The 17,838-nt window shown below is 49.3% G+C and overlaps 1 protein-coding gene across 34 annotated transcripts in view; it reads right to left on the reverse strand.

The window, feature by feature from the left end:
• Positions 1-17,838, reverse strand: part of Map4k4 (mitogen-activated protein kinase kinase kinase kinase 4) — a 126,648-nt gene that overhangs the window by 56,834 nt on the left and 51,976 nt on the right. For all 34 annotated transcript variants that reach the window (XM_063229791.1, XM_063229795.1, XM_063229805.1 and 31 more), the window contains one exon: positions 3,082-3,138. In XM_063229791.1, coding sequence (XP_063085861.1) covers positions 3,082-3,138 — 57 coding nt within the window. The remainder of the gene's footprint in view (positions 1-3,081; positions 3,139-17,838) is intronic.

A 17,838-nucleotide genomic window follows, 5' to 3' on the forward strand; every position in this document is an offset into this window, starting at 1 on the left:
CTGCTGGTATTTGGTTTGTGTGCTTCAATTCTGACACTGCATGAGCTTATAAAAGATGCTGTCATGAGAAAACTGGGTCAAGGGTACGTGAGACACCCTGGTATTTCTCTGCAAACTTTAGTGCATAAATCTGTATGTAGCTCAGGCTGGTCTTGTACTCACAGTGATCTTCTGCCTCTCAATCTCCAGGTGATGGGATTGCAGGCATGCACCACCATATCTGGCAAAATCTATGTATTTTAAACAAAGTACAGCCAGGCATGGTGGTGCATGCCAATAATCCCAGCAATCAAGAGCCTGAGGCAGGAGGATCACTGTGAGTTAGAGGCCAGCCTGGGCTACACAGTGAGTTCAAGGTCAGCCTGGGCTACACAGTGAGTTCAAGGCCAGCCTGGACTACAGAGCAAGATCCTGCCAGAAAACAAGCAAAAATCACCTTACAGATATGTTATACTAACATCGCCCAATTTTTTTGAATACATCCTTAACATGTTCCTTAAGACCTTCGCAAAACCAAATAAAACACTGCTTCCTTTCAAGAGCCCTTCAAAATCCTAGATCAGTTCCTAACACCAACAAGGCCCCAGTAGATCTGCACATCTCGGGTTGCTCCACAGTTCCAGCCCCAGCCCAGGGAGAGCATGGACCGTAGGCAGGTGGAGCAGGCCAGCTCAGGAAAGGCCCACTGGGCTGCCACCTGCTGCTGCTCTCACCTGCTGTGCCTGGCAGGAACGGCAGCCTACTCACCACCTAAGAGACAGGATCGGCCTCTTCCCAGCTAAATGTCCATACCTCTCACAGAGAGGAAACTTGCTTCTCCCAGAGAGTCTGTAACAACAGCCCCCAACCCACCATCAAGTGAGTCCCAGAGCCTCTTGGCGGGCATCCCCAGCCGGGGCTCCAGCCAGGCCAAGCTCAGGGGCTTTGGAGGAAGAACGAGAAAGCAGGGTGGGGAGGGTAGCGAAGGCATGCTTCCAGGCTGCTGCTGGTGGGGTCCCTAGCCACCAGCAATAGGAGTCTGGATCCTCCCTGAGCCAGCAGGGCCAGCAGGGGTCACCTGGAGAGGCAAGTACTACAGGGCTGGTGGGTTTTTTCTTTCTGCAAAGACTCCCCTTCTGGTTTTCATTTTACCTGAACACATGGGGTTTGCATTAATTATTTTTAAAGGAGAAAACACTACATCTCACATTTGTTCAACATTTGCTTTATTTTTCAGCCAAGAAAATACCTTCTGAAGGCAACTCCACAAGAGTGGGTCACAGAACTGGACAGCCTTGGCCCAGCTGGCACACACAGGGTGCCAGGGCTGAGCCTTGAGGGCACCAATGGAAGAAAGCTGAAGTGGGGTACGAAGCTCACGTGTGCTTCACAGCTACTCTGGAAACCTGGCTGAGAGGGAGCAGCGCAGCACCAAGAGCTGGCCCCACAGCGGCAGGAGTAGGGTCTGCTCCAGAGGGAGGCCTCTGCACAAGGTGCCAGCTCCTGCATGCCCCCGAGGGCTGAAGGCCAATAGTGCAGTGCTGGGCATAGCTCCTGGCAGGAGACCCCCGGAAAACCAGATTGTTCATACTATCTCAAAGCTTCCCCAAAACAGAGCCCACAAGTCTGCCAGTAAACAAGAACTGCGCTGATCCATTCGCCAAGTGTGGCGGCTGGCGACAGCATTTCGCAACAAGGCACAGTGGGTCAGACCACAGCGTGCATGCAGGCTCCGGGGGAGCCCCACGGACAGCAGTGCACCCTGCCCTGTGCCCCAAGACACTGCCACCCCACATAACAGGCTCCTGCACGTGCTGCTAAGAAGCAGTGCTTCTCCATTTTAAATGCCTCTATCATCCTCTCTGAGAACAAAAGGAAGGAACACTGTCACCTTATAAAACATCCTGTCCTCCAATATCTTTAGTAAGGACCTGCGGTCTGAAGACAACATGTTTCCTGATTCCAGGGATGGCCATGTGCACCGCAGCTGCCCATGCTGTGGGCCCTGCCAGAGAGGGGACAGGTACAACTGTGTGGCCCTGAATGGCACTCCTGAGGGGTTGGCGTGACTCCCTCAAAGCCCCAGAGCTGGGGAGGCTGTGGTTGGAATAAGAGATCCTCCCAATTCATAAAGCTGCCGACTTTTTTCCAGGATCTGCCAAATAGCAACGCTGAGCGCTATTCATAAGTAGGCAAGCAACTATGAAAACAAAAGTAAATCTCAAACCCAAAGAAGCAGATTTAGTTCTTATCATCACATTTAGCTGGGCATGTAGGTGGACACCTATTAATCCCAGCACTTGGGAGGCTGAGGCAGGAGGACTGTTGGAGTTCGAGACCAGCCTGGGCTACAAAGTGAGCTCAAGGCCAGCCTGAACCGCACAGAGAGACCCTGTCTCAAAAAGAGAGAGAGACAGACAGACTTAAATGTGGAGTCATGTTTAGAGGAACATACATTCACACAGACTTACTTTTGTCTGGGGTAAGCACCCTCACTTTCCCATTCAAAACTGCACAGCAAATCCTCCTGTGACCACTTCAGGAACTATTTTTTGCTACTAAACCTTGCCAATAAGCCACTCAACATCTGAGCAGATGTTTCTATTTTCCAACCTCTGGGAACTGGGCTGGGTCTTTTTATTCTCCCATGTTAAAAATAAAAGAAATGGCACCAATGTGGCCCCAAAACCCTAGAGACATTTTCCCTACTCTGCAGCATGCATCACCCCACCCCACCCCGCCTCCTGTTCACGTGACCTCCAGGTCCCTTCTCAGATCACTTCTTTCCATTAGAGAAGCTGGTTCCAATTACGGTCAATCCGTTATGCCCGCCAAGGATGACATCAGTCACATGTGGGTTTCTGGTGCGCGTGTGTCGTGTGTATGTTTTAAAGCAAAAACTGCTGAGCCTTAGTCACTCAGGGACTGCCTGCAACAATGTCAGTCACCTCGTCTGCTGTGGGACCTACGAGCCTGCAACACCACCAGGGAGCACTGGTCCCCAGGCTGCCACTCTCCAAGCGGGACAAGCCCTCACAGGACTGGCACAGAGTGGGCTCTTTTTAGGTGAGGATTTCGCTAAAATGTGGGATCCAACCTTACCTCGGTGACATCCATGACTTTGATGGCCGCCAGCTGACCCGTTTTAACATGTCGACCCTGCAAACCAGAGAAAGGAGATCCATCAGCACATGTTTAGCAGGATCATTAGAACAGAACTGTTAAGGTTTCCAACAAATCCTCTCTCTTCCAGCTTCCCTCTTGTCAACCCAAAGTGGTGCCAAGTCCTCTGCTCCCCAATATGACAGGATCTTGTCATATAAATAAAACCACACTTTTAAAACATAGCAATCAGAATGAAAGGACTTTGATAAGTCATTGGCGCCGCCTTTCTTGCACAGGTTTAATTTACACAACATCTCCAAACAACTTCCGATGTGTTCTTCTACTCAGCAGACTGAGCAGTCTTTCTTTAAAAATTGCACATCTAAAACCCAAACCCTCTATTTTTATGTCAAAATATGGGTAACTGTGACTAGGCCCTGCTGGGACTCCCAACACTTGTGCCTTGGATTCCCAAGTGTTCTGCTTGGATTCCCAAGATGTTCAAGCATCTCCTTTGAAACTGTCCAGCAACCCTGAGGCACAGAGAGCAGGGAGCCGTGACCAGACGAAAGGGGCACCATAACTTAAAAGGCTAAGGGCAGCCAGTGCTGCTTTCCCACAGCTGCCGTGGAAGCGCTGCCCTGGAACCTCAAACTTTGTAACCCACTTATCTCACTGGATGTTTCAAACAAATTATTCTCACTCGCCTCTCCTCTCCCCCAGATGAGCAGTACTGGCTTAGTTACTGTGAGTGCTGGTCTTTTCTCTCCCATCTCTCCATTGTCCTTCTGGTCATTTCTCAGGCCAGCAACCAAGAGCTACCCAGATATCTGAGCATGACCTAGTTAGGGGCTTGCTAGAAATGGTCCTTTTTTGCAAATGCGTAACAGAAAAAAACTTCCCTGTCTTTTCAAGAGCCTGTCTTGTCTTGTGGTCTCATGATGAAGTGTGACCACAATTTCAACCCTGAAGGGAAGTCTGTTTATTCGGAAGAGCTCGTGCAGGAACTCATGTGGCAACTTGGACAAAGAACGCCATGCAAACAACGCTGTGACATAACAGCTCTCAGATGGTAAGTCTCTGCCTGTCTGTAACGGTGCAGCACTGTCTCGGGGTGCCGTGTGCAGTCACAGACATGTGAACAGCACACAGCCAGTGGTCAAGCACAATCTGAGAGTGCAGCTGGACCTGGCTCCCCTCAGTCCTGGAGTACTCCCCTGACTGTGGCTGCCCACACAACCACGAAGCCAAATTCTGACTTCCTGGGACCCAGGAAGAGAGGAGACTATAAAATGCCATGGGAGTGTCTTAGTCATTCTCTCATTGCTGAGAAACCCAAAGTTAACGGAGGAAAGGTTTACTCAGCCCATGCCCATAATTAGCTGGCTCCAGGGTAAAATGGCACAGAGAGACATCCCAGAGGACAAACAGTTCTTGGTGGGCAGAAGGTAGCAAAGCAAGCAACCAAGGGACAAGACAGTCTCTTTGTGTCCCTTACACTCTATCCAGGCTGCCAGGATTAGGATGGTGCCAATCCAATCAGTGGACTCATCTAGCAATTACCCACCGTTGGTCCCAGAACCCTTAATCCCACTAGATCCAGCCACCTCTGCAAAGCACCCTGAACCACGAGTCTGTTGGGGGGCCAAGCAGATACAGCCATAACAAGCAGCCAAACAAAGGCACAAAGACTACCTCCCAGGCACCCATCCCATCAGCCCTCAAATGTCCTGGTATTCCCAAAGAGGCCTATTTCCCAATCATCTCAGCCACTGACAGCTGGCTCAGAGGTGGCAAAGTGTCACTGGATTGTCCTGGATGTCCCTCTTTCTGAGAAGACAGATGTGCTGTGCTGTGGGCGGGGGAGGGGGTGTTTCCTCGGTGTCTTGATATGAAGGTCCCCCACAGGTCAAGAAAATCCACAGTTCTATAAAAATCCTCTCCAGATGTTTATTTCATGGTATGTGGTATGTTTCTTTTTTCTCTTTCTTTTTTCCCAAACAATTAAACATAAAGCCTCCAGGAGAAAGCAGAAAAAGATCTGCTCTTCCCTCTATAGCTCAACTCCAAACCACAAGGGTATATTCTGAGGCCCTGGCAGTTTGACAGTGTCATAAAAGCTGAGATTTGTAACTTCACCCAGCATCTGCTTTATATAGAAGGCAAGTTTCCCTGACTAAGGGATTATAAATCAAGACCTAATACAGAATCAATTATTACTGTGACTGAGGCCAGACCACGCAAAAGCTTTACTCTTCATTAACACATGAGATATCCAAACTAGCTCCATTTTAAATTTAAATTAGCAAATCTTCTAAGAATTCTGCTTCCTCCATTCCAAGGAGAAGATTCTAGAAGAAAACTGAAAAGACAGTGGGATTCTGGCAGCAGTGGGCCCCCATGCCTACCTCTACCCAGCACATTTCTTTGGCAGAGCTTCTTACCCTTTCTAAGCTCACCAAGCCTGCTTTATGGGACCCGCTGGGGAGTACGGGATGTCCTGGCAACCATGCCTGGCCCGAGCCAGATATCTGCCTCAACCCCAGCAGAGGCCCATGCTGCTTCCATGCCCACTTCCCTCTAATTCAGGATGCATCTCCCTCGGACCTCTCTCTGGAGGAACGCATCTAACTTCTGAAAGCCTAGGCCAGTACTAGAAGAAGTGGGGATATGAATGCAATCTATTTCTCCAAATTGTTTAAAAAGCAAATCCCCTACTCTGAAACAAGTAACAGTTTATCCACTGAGATGGGCCAGTTCTGTGACAAGGATCAAAAGCAGTCAACAGAAAAACTGATGGGAAAACTGAAGCTGGGGCTAAAAGTGGCGAGCAAGGTGACATCAGAGTTTTCCAAAGGAAAGAAATGTGTGATTTACTCAGCGTGACCCAAGGGAACACTGAGACCAGGGTCCCTTCCACGAGGGGTGGCCGGATCTGCGGAGCCAGCCCTGGGGTGCGGCCTGTGGGCTCTAGCCTCTCTCTGGACTGCCTGCTGCGCGTAGTCAGAGAAACACTGCACTAGGCACGAGGGTAAAGGAAGAGGCATTACCCGGAGTCTGGGTTTGCACCTCAACTCCGTCATCTCTCTGTACCCTCCATACTGTTCCTTCTCGCCACGAGTGACGTGACCATGACCTTCATGATTTCCAGTTGGCATGCTGTGTCAGTGAAATGTCTAACCTGTGCAGAGCAGGATCTGAACTGAGCCTTAGCAGTCTTCCTTTCCTCCAACGCTTGTTCTGTCAGTAAGCATGCATCCTTATCACCCATTTATGAACTCTCCTCCTGTCCTGTTATCTGCAAACAAGGTGCCCACCCATCTAGGACTCTGAAATGTCAGACAGCAGGAATTAAAGACTCGTGGTTTTACTTCTGCAGTACCCTGTAAGCAGTAATGGATCAACAAACGTTTAATAATGAAAAGCTCCCGAAATACTACTCGTGTGTATATTCTCAATGGGTCCTGGAAAACCCCGGGAAGGCACTGAAAAAGGTCATCAACCCACTCTGCAGATGAGAAGCTCTGACTGGAGTTGATTATTAATATATTTATTATTTATGCCCAAGGTACAGTGGCAGCAGGAGCCCTTCTATGACGATTATACAATAAAATGATTCCTATTATCTCTTCTAACTCATCAAATCTCTGCTACCAAAATGTTTTTTAAAGAAATGGTTAAAATTATTTCCATCCTATGCTTTCAAGGGGAAACAAAAAGATCTAGAATTAAAATTGTTTCTCCATCAGTATCATTTCATCAAAGTCTGTCTCACAGTAACCACAATCACCCCCTCTACTGAGCAACCTTTGTGGTTTTTATTCCTGTTTAGTTTTTAAATTTCAGGAAAATGAACGTTTCTTTTTTAAGAAGAAAACTATTGTTGGCAAAGGACCAAAATAAGGAAACTGGCCTATTTTTCAACTGTCCTCTCAACCAAGTCCCAACCATGTCAAAATTGCCACCTTGCAATTGCAAATACGAAATACATTTAGAACACATTTTCCCAGAAAAATCACATGGTCTAAAATGCAGGGCTGGGGCAGCCTGTCTGCCAACCTCAGTGAAGTCTGCCCTTGCCCACAGATAAGAGCCTGGAGAGAGAGGAAAGAGCCTCCCAGGGAAGCATTTAAATCTCCAGAAGAAGAAGCAAACCAAAAAGATGGAGATATTCCTAACCCTCTGCCATCACCCACTAAACCCAAGTGCCAGGCAGCTGATTCATGGCATAGGTATCCTTACCAAGCCCCGAAGGTGTATTAAGCTCCAGCTGATGTTATAAGTGAGCTCTGTGAGAGACACTTTCTGGTCATCTTGTTTACTGTAAGGGGACATTTGGAAGAGGGGCATGTGAGAGCAACAAGTGAAACAGCCCCACAGCTGGGCGTCCATGGTAACAGCCCCAGGCCTGGACCAACTGCCCCCATCCAATGGCACTGCCACCTCACGCTTTCAGGAAGAAGTACACTTCGACCTGCACCAACTCTGTCCCAGCACTTGACCTAAGAGGGGCCTTTGTAGGTCCTGCCCATCTTCATGAAGGTCAGGGGCTCATTTGGACTGAAAGAACTGATGGACTTCCACAGAGGCAGCCCTGGTATGCTTATGGCCCCCTCTAGAGCATCCATGACTTAGTAATAACAAAGCTTTCCTTCCAGAGAGCCCAGAAGCTCTCTGCATGCTCACAGTCTAAGGCCGGCAGAGAAGGGAGGGCCATGATAGTTCCGGGACAATGAGAACAGACACTTGGTAAACAACGCACACAAGCTGTCCACACGTTACAAGGTGGAGAGACTAAGACCTAGGAAGGGCTGGATCAACCTGGACTTTAAAACAGCCATGACCGCAGTTACCCCTGCCAAGCACACCACACTACAAACAAATGTTTTCGTTAATTATACGCAAACACAAAACACAAAACGCATTTTCCACCTCTGGCCTGTACTTTCCACACTACGGCACATCCTTGGGATCTGGAGGGCACAGGGGGGCACTCCTTGCATCTGACCTTGGCTCTCTGAAACTGACAGGCTTTCAGTTGCACCCACATTTAGATCATCATAAAATTTTCTTCCATAAATATCAGAGATACAATGCTGCTTCATTACTACTTGAGTTTTATCTGAAACAAGAACTTCAGAAGCCTTGCTTGTGTGTGCATGGCCCTAGGTTCAATCCCCAACACTGAAAGGAAAGAAAGGATGAACCACCCTAAACTGTCTGTGCATTTGACCCAACAGCAAAACCCAATGAGCTGAAGGCCAACTGTGTTCCAATGGCCCAGGCCCTGCCTCCACCTTGCCAGGAAGACTAGTCAGGGTGCCTGCCTTCCAGGAGCTTTGTCACTGTAAGTGTTTAAATGTGCATGTGCACACACACGCATCATGTGGAGAAACACTGTGCTTGCCCTACAACAGAAAAATGCCGGGGTCAACTACTCTGCACTTGACAAGAAGGGCAAAGGGAACTCTTAGGGAGACACCGGAAACTCACTGAAGAACAAGGCAGAGAGATTCCCTCAGGATCTGAGCTGCAAAAAGCCTTTCCTGAATCCCAGCAGGGGACAGGCAAGCAGGAACAGGTCAGGAGAAAAGGGAGGATCCAGAAGCCATGTCACTGAACTTCATCACCCATGTGCAGGCAAGCAAGGACAAGAAGAGCCTGCCAGCACCGCCCCTGACCAGGAAGGTATGCATATTCCCGTGCGGCTTGACGGGATTCGCCCGAGTGTGGATGCTGCACCTAGGGGGAAGAAGCCCTGTCCAGAGAGCTCTGTCTTCACCTTTGTGCCTTGACTTCTCACTGGTACTCTGCGGGAATGTTCATATTTTGGATGGAAAGAGCTTATGAGGATGCCAAGCTCTTCTTGTAATCAAGTCAAAGTCAGTAGCTCATCGCCTTGTCACCTCCATCCCCACCCCAGATCAATGCCAAAGTTGTTTAAGTAGGGCACAGAGGCCCCTGACTTTTTAAACCAGTACCCAGTGATCCCTCGGGTTCTCTGAGGAGTGGGGATCACTTCTCCAAGAACAATGAGAAAGGTCCAAACCCAAGTTCTCAGATCATCTCAGACTGCACAGTGTATTAATTGCCATCATACACGCACAATGTACAGTCTTCCTAAAGCTTGGCCAAGATGCCTAATGTATAGATTCTAACAAAAGTCAACACACATTCTGTAAAAACGTAACTTAGAGGAACTTAGGAGCTCAAAGGACAGGCAAAGCTCATCAACAAAACATGATTTCACAGATGCAGAAGTACACCCAAAGCGCAGCACCGACCTAGCTACCTACCAGCCTCTCCACCAAAGCAGGTCTCCCCCACCACTCATGGTTCACCATGGAAACTTCTATCTACTCCCCCTTTGGCATTTCCTGATTTTCACAGCACATGTGGAACCTGGGGTCCTGTGATTGGCAGCATGAGTTCAGCCCTGGGCAATCTGCTGACTACTCTTTCCATCTACCCCAAAGGCAAGACCAGCTTGACTGGTTCTGCCCAGTGAACCCCAAACCCACAAGCCTCCCTTGTGAGAGCTCTATTCCAGGAAGTGTCTATGAAATATCCAAATTATCAGTGGGGGAGGATGTGTTATGCAGGACTCTGCAGCCATCTGAGATAAGAAGCCCTTCGTTAACTCAGAAGGGGGACAGCGCCAGGCATCGGGAACAGCCCTGCCTCTCAGCCCCTCCCTATGGGAGTAGGAAGAGTACAAACCACCGGCTGCCAGCCCAGCTCAGACATCTGCAGAGCTCGTCCTTAACTATGACTTCCTGTTACTGTCAGCATGGCCCATCTGCTGCTCCCGCCCTTCCACAGCGGGCTGTGCATGAGCAGGCAGAAAGTAGGCACAAAGCTACAGGAGCACCTTGAGATCAGCAGGACTAGTGACTTCACAGCCAGAGGGTTTCTACCCACTGGAGAGTTTAAACTGAAAAGCCGCAAACAGGGTTGCACCTTCCCTGGGGGGGAGCTACATTATCGAGGACAGCATTCCCTTTAGAGAAATCCACATTGCGTGGAATAAAACATCAAGCACCCGGCTCTAGCCAGCGCTGCTCCTCTCTGCACAGCCATTAGGTAACGCAAAGGAAACTCCTACATAGCATTCTCTTATTTTTTTTAAGGGGTCAGTCTGGATGGCAATCTTTCCCAACCTTGAATTCTTGAGTCCACTGAAGGGAAATCATTATGAACATCAATTACTCTCCAGTCCTTGCAATTAAGCCGAGAGCCCCGGGGAACATGAGATCAGGCAGTATGAAAAAAGGGCCAGTCATCAGCTCTGTGCTCTGTCATTCACAGCTGTAGTCCTGCCAGGCTGGGGCATTGGGGCTGCAGGCAGCAAGCTGGGTTCCAGTTAGATGAGCTATTGCTTACTATACCTCAAATCCCCTCAGTGTCAGATAAATGGAGACAGTTTGGATGGACACAGAAGGAAAGGCTGCAAAGAGGAGAAACTACCAAAGAATTTAGGAGTGATTCCTTCAAAACACGGAAGCCAGACTTGGCCAAACAGCAGCCCAGGTAGAAAGAAAGGACAGCTGCTTCTCAGATAGCTGGTCAAAGTCCACAGCAAGGACACAATGGCAGTGTCCTTTCCACTGAAGGAAACAGACCTGCAACCCAGACAATACAACAAGTGTGAAGAAGAGAAAAACTGGCAAATGTGAAAGCACCAATAGTAAGAGATACAGAAAAAAGGACAAGAATAAAGGTTTCATCAACAGCAACATACACGTATGACCCATGGGCAATTGCCTTTTCTTCTAACTCACTTAAAAATTCTAACTGGGCTGGGCACAGTGGTACACACCTATAATCCCTACACCTGGGGGGCTGAGGCAGGAGGGTCGCTGTGAATCCAAGGCCAGCATGGGCTATAAAGTGAGTCCAAGGCCAACCTGAACTGTATAGCTAAACTCTGCAAAAGTCCCAAATCTGATTCAGCAATTTTAGTTTAAAATAGTAAAGGAGAGCCTGCCTGGCAAGAGCAAGGTCCTGGATTCAGTTTCTGGTAAGTAAATAAATAAATAAAGTAAAGGAATGTTTAACAGCATGAAAATTCCCAGTCTTTATGCAAATTTATTCTTATATTTTGGCCAGTAGAGCTAGGACATGACATTCAGTAGCTGGGCAACTCATGTCTGGTGCTGCTCAACCTGAAATTCAACCACATAACAGTCATGCTACTCTAGCAGTAAATACTCCTGAAGGCAGCTTTTAACTCAACACAGGACAAAAGGTCCTATCACAGACCAACAGGAAGAAGCTGCTTACACCATTATGACCATTTGTCACTGAACTGGCCTCTGCCTCGGGCAGACCTGGCTACACACACACACACACACACACACACAGAGCGTAGGGCTACACCACACTGAATGCCACACAGGCAGAACCCATGCAATGCTGCAACCCAAAAGCAGGATTCTTCTGGCTCCTGAAGCATCAGGCAGACATGCCTGGTCAAAAAAGGCTATTTGCTGAAAAGCAACCAGAGGCAAAAACAAAATACAGATTCTGTGAGTCTCTCCCCCACCCCGGAAGTTTCTCCACGTTTGTTCTCCATGGATTCACTCTCAGACCACACAGTGTATTAATTATCATCATACAGGCACAAGGTACAGTCTTCCTAGAGCTTGGCCAAGGTGTGCTCAATTTTTGAGAACCACATCCACATTGTAATTTTAATATTAAAATACCACTTCACACATCGGCAAAGCACTCCAAGTCACCTTGGCTCATTCACTGGCGTGGATGAAATAGGCAAACATTTCGGGCACAGATCAAAAGGCACGGGATGAAGCAATGTCAGGGTTTGACTTCGTTCTGGGCTGCTCCCCACACTCAGTCCCAACCATTCATTAAGGCTTCTAAGCTGGCTCTTCTTTCTCAGCCCCTTGGAGTAGGCTCTGAAACAGCACTGCCCTTGAACCTGGACACAGTGACACTCCTCAGGTCAAGTCAGACTAAGCAGGCTGGGTTCTTGAACTGTTCCTAAATATAATTATAACCTGGCTTCTAAACCCTGCTGCTGCTTCTAAACCCTACGCAACTCTGAATCTGCCTGTGCTGCGTATTCATGCAACATTTCATTCATCACCAGTAACTGCACTGCTCCCCAGTAACTTCTGAGTTCTCCTTCAGGTTCTTTAGAGGGTGGGTACCCTTCCCTTAGCAGAAGAGTAAGGTATTCATGCTGCTAGATCAAGTTTTTAAACTCTGAGTCTTTTTATTCTAACTCAAGTATGCCCTTGTAAAATTTAACTTGGTCAAAATGGAGGGAGAATAGGGGAGGTCTTGACTTGAAAGACATTTCCATAGACGACACGGAGGACGAGCTGACCTCACTTGGCCTCTGCAGCAGAAGATCCCGCCCTCCCCACAGAGCTCTTGTTAGAAACGAGGGTGGGCTATATGAGAAGCCACACTGCAAGAGCAGTCTTCCTCCATGTCAGGTAATCATTTCTTCTGAGCTGTACACACTCATTGCTGCTTTCTCAAAATAAAAATAGCGGGAGACTTCATAAGAAAGTAAATAAAAAGCCCACTTCGTAGTCTGCTCAAGTTAAGTGCACTAGCAAAGCAGGGTCCTGGCCACCAACCCCTGACCGTGACAACACAGCCTCTCCTCTGCCTGCCCAGGGACCAACAGGCCTCTCTGCCCACAAGAAGGCCAGCAAGGCCCCATATTCTGTGCTCCCGCTTTCCACAGGGGTCCAGTGAACACCTATTCACCCGCCCAGCATGAGTGCAGGAACACTTCAGGGCACACAAAGTCCTCGCCAATACCTCACCAGACGAAGCCGGGCCTCACCCCGGCCCAGTTCCCCATCTGGAGGAGGGGTCTGAGTCCCCCGCGTGTCTGGCTTCAGAGTTCAGAGTGATCACCAACGCCACCAGCACTGCTCTCACAGGCCCCAGGGATTTAAGCTGCAGTCTGTACCCCACAATCTGCTCCGACTGCGCACTGAGTGGCAGCAGCTGGTCTGCTGTCAGGACAGACATGGAGCTGGGCTGTGACAGCCAGTGTCTGCAACCGGGAACTACAGTGGGGCTCACTCTGTCCCTGGATCCAGCCCCTGGGCATGGGGCCAGAGCACCTTGAGTCCCCCTGAGTATTTCAGAGTATCTGCAATGTGGCCCCAAGGAACAAAGTCAGAGACCTGAGTATCTCACACCAGAACCCACATCTGCTATGAAGAGCTGTAAGCCCCCCAAAACAAGGCCACTCTGAATCCCATGTGGCAGAGGGGGGCACATTCCGTGCAGCTAGCCAGATGCGCCATTACCTCCTGGATGTGGAAGAACACACAGGCTTGGCCCCACAGCATAGGGTAGCTCAAGCCACAGACACATAAAACGTGCCAACAAAAACATGGACTCGGGGCTGGGGATTTAGCTCAGCGGCATAAGCACCTGCCTTACAAGTACGTGCTCGTGAGTTCAATCCCCGGTACCGATAAAAAAAGAGACAAAAAAAAAAAACCATGGACTGGTCAGGGACCTCTCTTTCTGCCTGTCCGCCTGCACTGGGTGACCCTACAACTGCACTGTGTGAACAGGACACTAATAACAAGAGTGCCAGGATGATAGGTGTGAACCACCTCGGCCTTAGGCCAACAGGAGGTGCAATCACCTGCCCTTCAACCCACTGCAAGGAGCTCTTCAAGGGGAAGAGGCTGAACAGATGGTGAGCGCCTGATTATTAGATTCCAAGCCCTCACTGCCAGTCCCAGCCCAGGCCCACGCACAGTGGGGAGTGACGAGCCATTTCTCTGCATAACCCAGAGCCCACAGCGCCCTATGGGCACAGGGCCGAGCTTCACACCTCTCCTGCAATCACTCCTTCTCCATCCAGCTAGCTATCCAAGCATCTCCCCAAACCCAACCTGAGACGCACACACAGAGGTGGCCCCACAGGACCGGGAAAGGCCTCTTCTCTTCGGAGCAGACATGCTCACTGTGCCTGGGGGTGTGAGCCAGTTGTCCCCAGAACTCGCCCACCTACACTGCACAGTGTGGCCCTGATAAGGTCCCGGCATACTGCTGGAAAATCCACCAATGCCAGCAACCGTCACCCAGGCCTTTCACAAGGGTAAATGCAAGGGTGACAAAACCGGGTCCCCAGCTGAGAGAAGTCCTGCAGGCTGCTCCCCGTGTCCTCGCCTAGCAGGGCTGAAGTCTCCCCGACTGCGCGGAACTCCTTCAAAATCTAAACTCGAGGAGGAAGGGTTCGCTTATCTATTCGTCACACTTACACAAGGAAGGAAAACCAAAGTTGATATTACTTTGCAATCATGTTTAGTAAAATAAAACACAAAAACTGAAAGGAAGCGGCAGTGACCAGAACGCAGGAGGGCCTGGGCCCTTTGGCCTCGTTTCCTGTTTGCTGAGAGCGTGGCCCCTGGGTCAGACAGGAGCATCCGCTGGGGCCTCCGCTTTGTAGGGCTGCCTTCCTCCCCGCCCCCGTGCTATTCTTATCACACTGTCACTCAAGAGACTGGCAACCGGGTCCCTGTGGAATCAGGGTCTGCAGCTGGGAAAATGTCAAAGCCAGGATGGGTGCCATTCCCATCCCAGTGCCACATCAAGGAGAAGTGCTAGGTCACAAAGGAACCCAGAGAAAGAGCCTCTGGTTGGTGGCCCTCACAGGAACCCGCTCTGCCGCCGACCAGGCAGACTCCAGCCCGCTTTGTGAACACTGCAAGCAAAGATGATCCAGATGGGTTGGTGGAGTACCCAGGGACTCAGAGGAAGGATGGGAGCACAAGACCCCCTACACCAACACATGCACTCAGGGGTGAAGATGGGGACCGACGGGGACATGCGAGGCCAGGGAGATCGGGCAGCCCTTGGCAACACAAAGGCAATTTCCAGCTCTGCTTCCCTGGACAATGCTGAGAGCATAGTGCACTAGGTAGAGGCCTGCAGCGACCTTCCTAACGCATCCTTTTTTGAGTGGAGGCACAAAATAATCTCATTTGGGGCTTTGGGAGCCTGAAACCTAAAAAGAACTCAGGTAGAGACAAGCGCTTCCAAAGCCATGCCTCTTCTGTATCAATAGGGATGTTTCTCAGATTTTTACTGCATCACTCCTAAACAAATGTTACAGGATGCATCCTCTTTTGGGGGTTTGAGCTACAACTTCAGACCAGGGTTTGTCTACCATAGGGCGGGGTCTGACAACAAGCCCGGGGAAGCGGTTTGCCCTTCCACGGAATCAAAACAAGGAATCTGCTTCTAAGTGTTTCTTGGGGGCTGAAATGCTATGAGGTCTCCAGACCTCTCCACCAGGGGCCACAGCCAGGAGAGGCCAGGCCAGGCCCAGTCCTCCCCATGCCTGGGGGCGACGAACCTTTGACCCGAACCAAGCCTGGCCTGGGGCAGGAAAGTTGAGAGCCCAGGGATGCCCCGCTGGCCTCCAGACCCTGGGGTCAGGACCACCCTGCAGATCGATTTCAACCATCAATTACAAGTCCGCAAGCTATTATGTTTCCATCTTGGTATCCAGAAAATTATGCAGGGATTTTGTTTCTGTTTTAAGAAGGACAACAGCAGGGTAGACTGGAGTCTTCTCTGCAGTTTCCACTCTGCCATCTGGCTTCTGGCCACAGTTTGGTGCCACCTAGTGATTGGTTGTGTGTGCAGCGGAGCTGTGCCTTTATGATTCCAAGTCCAACAGGCAATCCCAAGCCAACCCAGTGGCAATCAGGCAAGAATATTTTCTACCTAGGAATGAGGCGAGGCGGACGGCTAGCTGACCCGGCCACTCATATCACAGGCGCTACCACTGTGTTAACAACGTTTTTATTCCCTAAAAATGCAGAATGAGTAAAAATGGAATAATTCTGCAAAATGCAGACCTAAAATAACATTAAGTAATCACCTGTAAAGCCCACGCTGTATATAGGCTAACATCTTGTTTCCAAAGCATAGGACAATCAACCCCGTTACTGACCATAGGAGTGAGCCCGTCCTGCAGTAAATGTTTAGGAAATATGACCTGGCTAGCAGCAAACAAACAGGAGCTCAGAAGGCCCATGTCAGGGTTACTGGTTCTCCCCAGCCTTCTAGACTCTCTGCGAAACACGCCCTTTAACTGGTCTCTTAGACGTTCCAGCCTCACAATACCGCATCTAATGACAGGGCGGAGAGCACAGGGATTCCTAATAAACAGAAAGCACACGCCATCTGGCCCCGTCCGGGAAAGCTACCTGCCCTGCCCGCCTCTGGTCTGTCCACAGGCAAAAGGGACTGGGGCCGCCCTCGCTGACTTCTGCCCAGCACGGGAATCAAGGGTGCTCAGCACTGGCCAAAAGAGCGCAGAAACTCGCTCTGCCTCCTTTGTCTGTTTAGATGATGGCACAAGAACAAACCCAATTTTATAGTAATGAAGCAGTTAATTTCCCCCACTTGAAGAAGGAAAAAACTAAATCGCTTGATAGTTTTTTCCAAGAAAAAGGCACACTTCTAACAGGCGCACAGAATTTTGGTAAAAGCAAAGATTTTCTATTGGGATTTTTAAAAAAAATCACACAATTGACTTATAAATGAAATCCCAGGCCCTAGGATTCTTCTCCTTTCAGCTTTTTAACAAAGGGCACTTTGTTTTAAGTGGGAAGAAGCAGCGCGGCCTAACCCACCCGCAACCACGGACGCCCCACGCTAACTGGGCACGGACAGTGCCCTGCCTTCTGCAGGGGACATGCAGCACAGCTTGGAAGGCCAGGCCAGCAGAGGGGCCATCCTGGGAGGGGTCTGACCAGCGGCTCCCGAGCACTCCATGGCCACACAGCTGCACACCTCCATTGGGTCATTTTCTCCTCACCAAGCCCATCAAGAGGAAAAACACACCAGGTATGCTGTCACTCTGAGGTCACCTCAAAGTCCGCACAGGAAAAAGTAAAGCAGTGGTTGGTCCTCAAGTGAATGTTAAGGACTATAATGAAAGACTATAATGACTATAATGAAAGGGAAAAAACCTGAGGCAAAATCTCTACCCTGAAGACAGCAATGTGAGCCTCATAACCATTTAAAGGACTCTTGCTCCTGGAGAGCAAAGTTTGTCTTTTTTAATCCAACACTGAATTCTCCGGGAAAAAGCAGCTACTGCTATTAAAAGGAAAGCAGTCACACGTAGTGATGATCAGCTGCATTCCAGGGCCGCTCAGGCAGTTACCGAAAGACAGAAGCCGAGGGACACAGCACACACCCCGTACTGGTACAGAAATGCAGTCACTTAAGTGGCCCTGACCCATTCTAATATTAAAATATCACTATGACTATGATGCAGTATAATCATCCACTTAGGCAGCGCAAGTAACCGTAAGTAATAAGGCAAGTGCGGAGAGGAAGGATATGTATAAACAACAATTAAGAAAAATTTAAGAAAATCCATTTCCATTACACCAAAGAAGACTGAAATCCAATCTTACACTGAACAACTGTATCAATTTATAGCAAGCCACCAAATCCAGAAGGCAGTTTTACTTGTGGGAAAGAAAAAGGCAAGAAATAACAGGGCTGAGTAGAAGCAACAGTATATTACAACTCATTCTAACCCAGTTATTAGGAAGCCAAGTTGTCACAGCAATTATTAAAGCAAATTTCCTGCCTAATTAAAGGCTAAGACAACCTGCCACATACCCGCTTCGGTGCCAGTTACAGGAGTCCATCTCCATCGGGAGGAAGCCAGTCTGCTGAGAACTGGATTGGAGGACAGAGGAAGGCGTGATGCCAGAGGTG

The sequence above is a fragment of the Cavia porcellus genome, unplaced genomic scaffold (genome assembly GCF_034190915.1).
Source record: "Cavia porcellus strain 051 isolate PalLab524CR breed Dunkin Hartley unplaced genomic scaffold, mCavPor4.1 scaffold_18, whole genome shotgun sequence".
In the NCBI taxonomy this organism is placed as follows: Eukaryota; Metazoa; Chordata; class Mammalia; order Rodentia; family Caviidae; genus Cavia; species Cavia porcellus.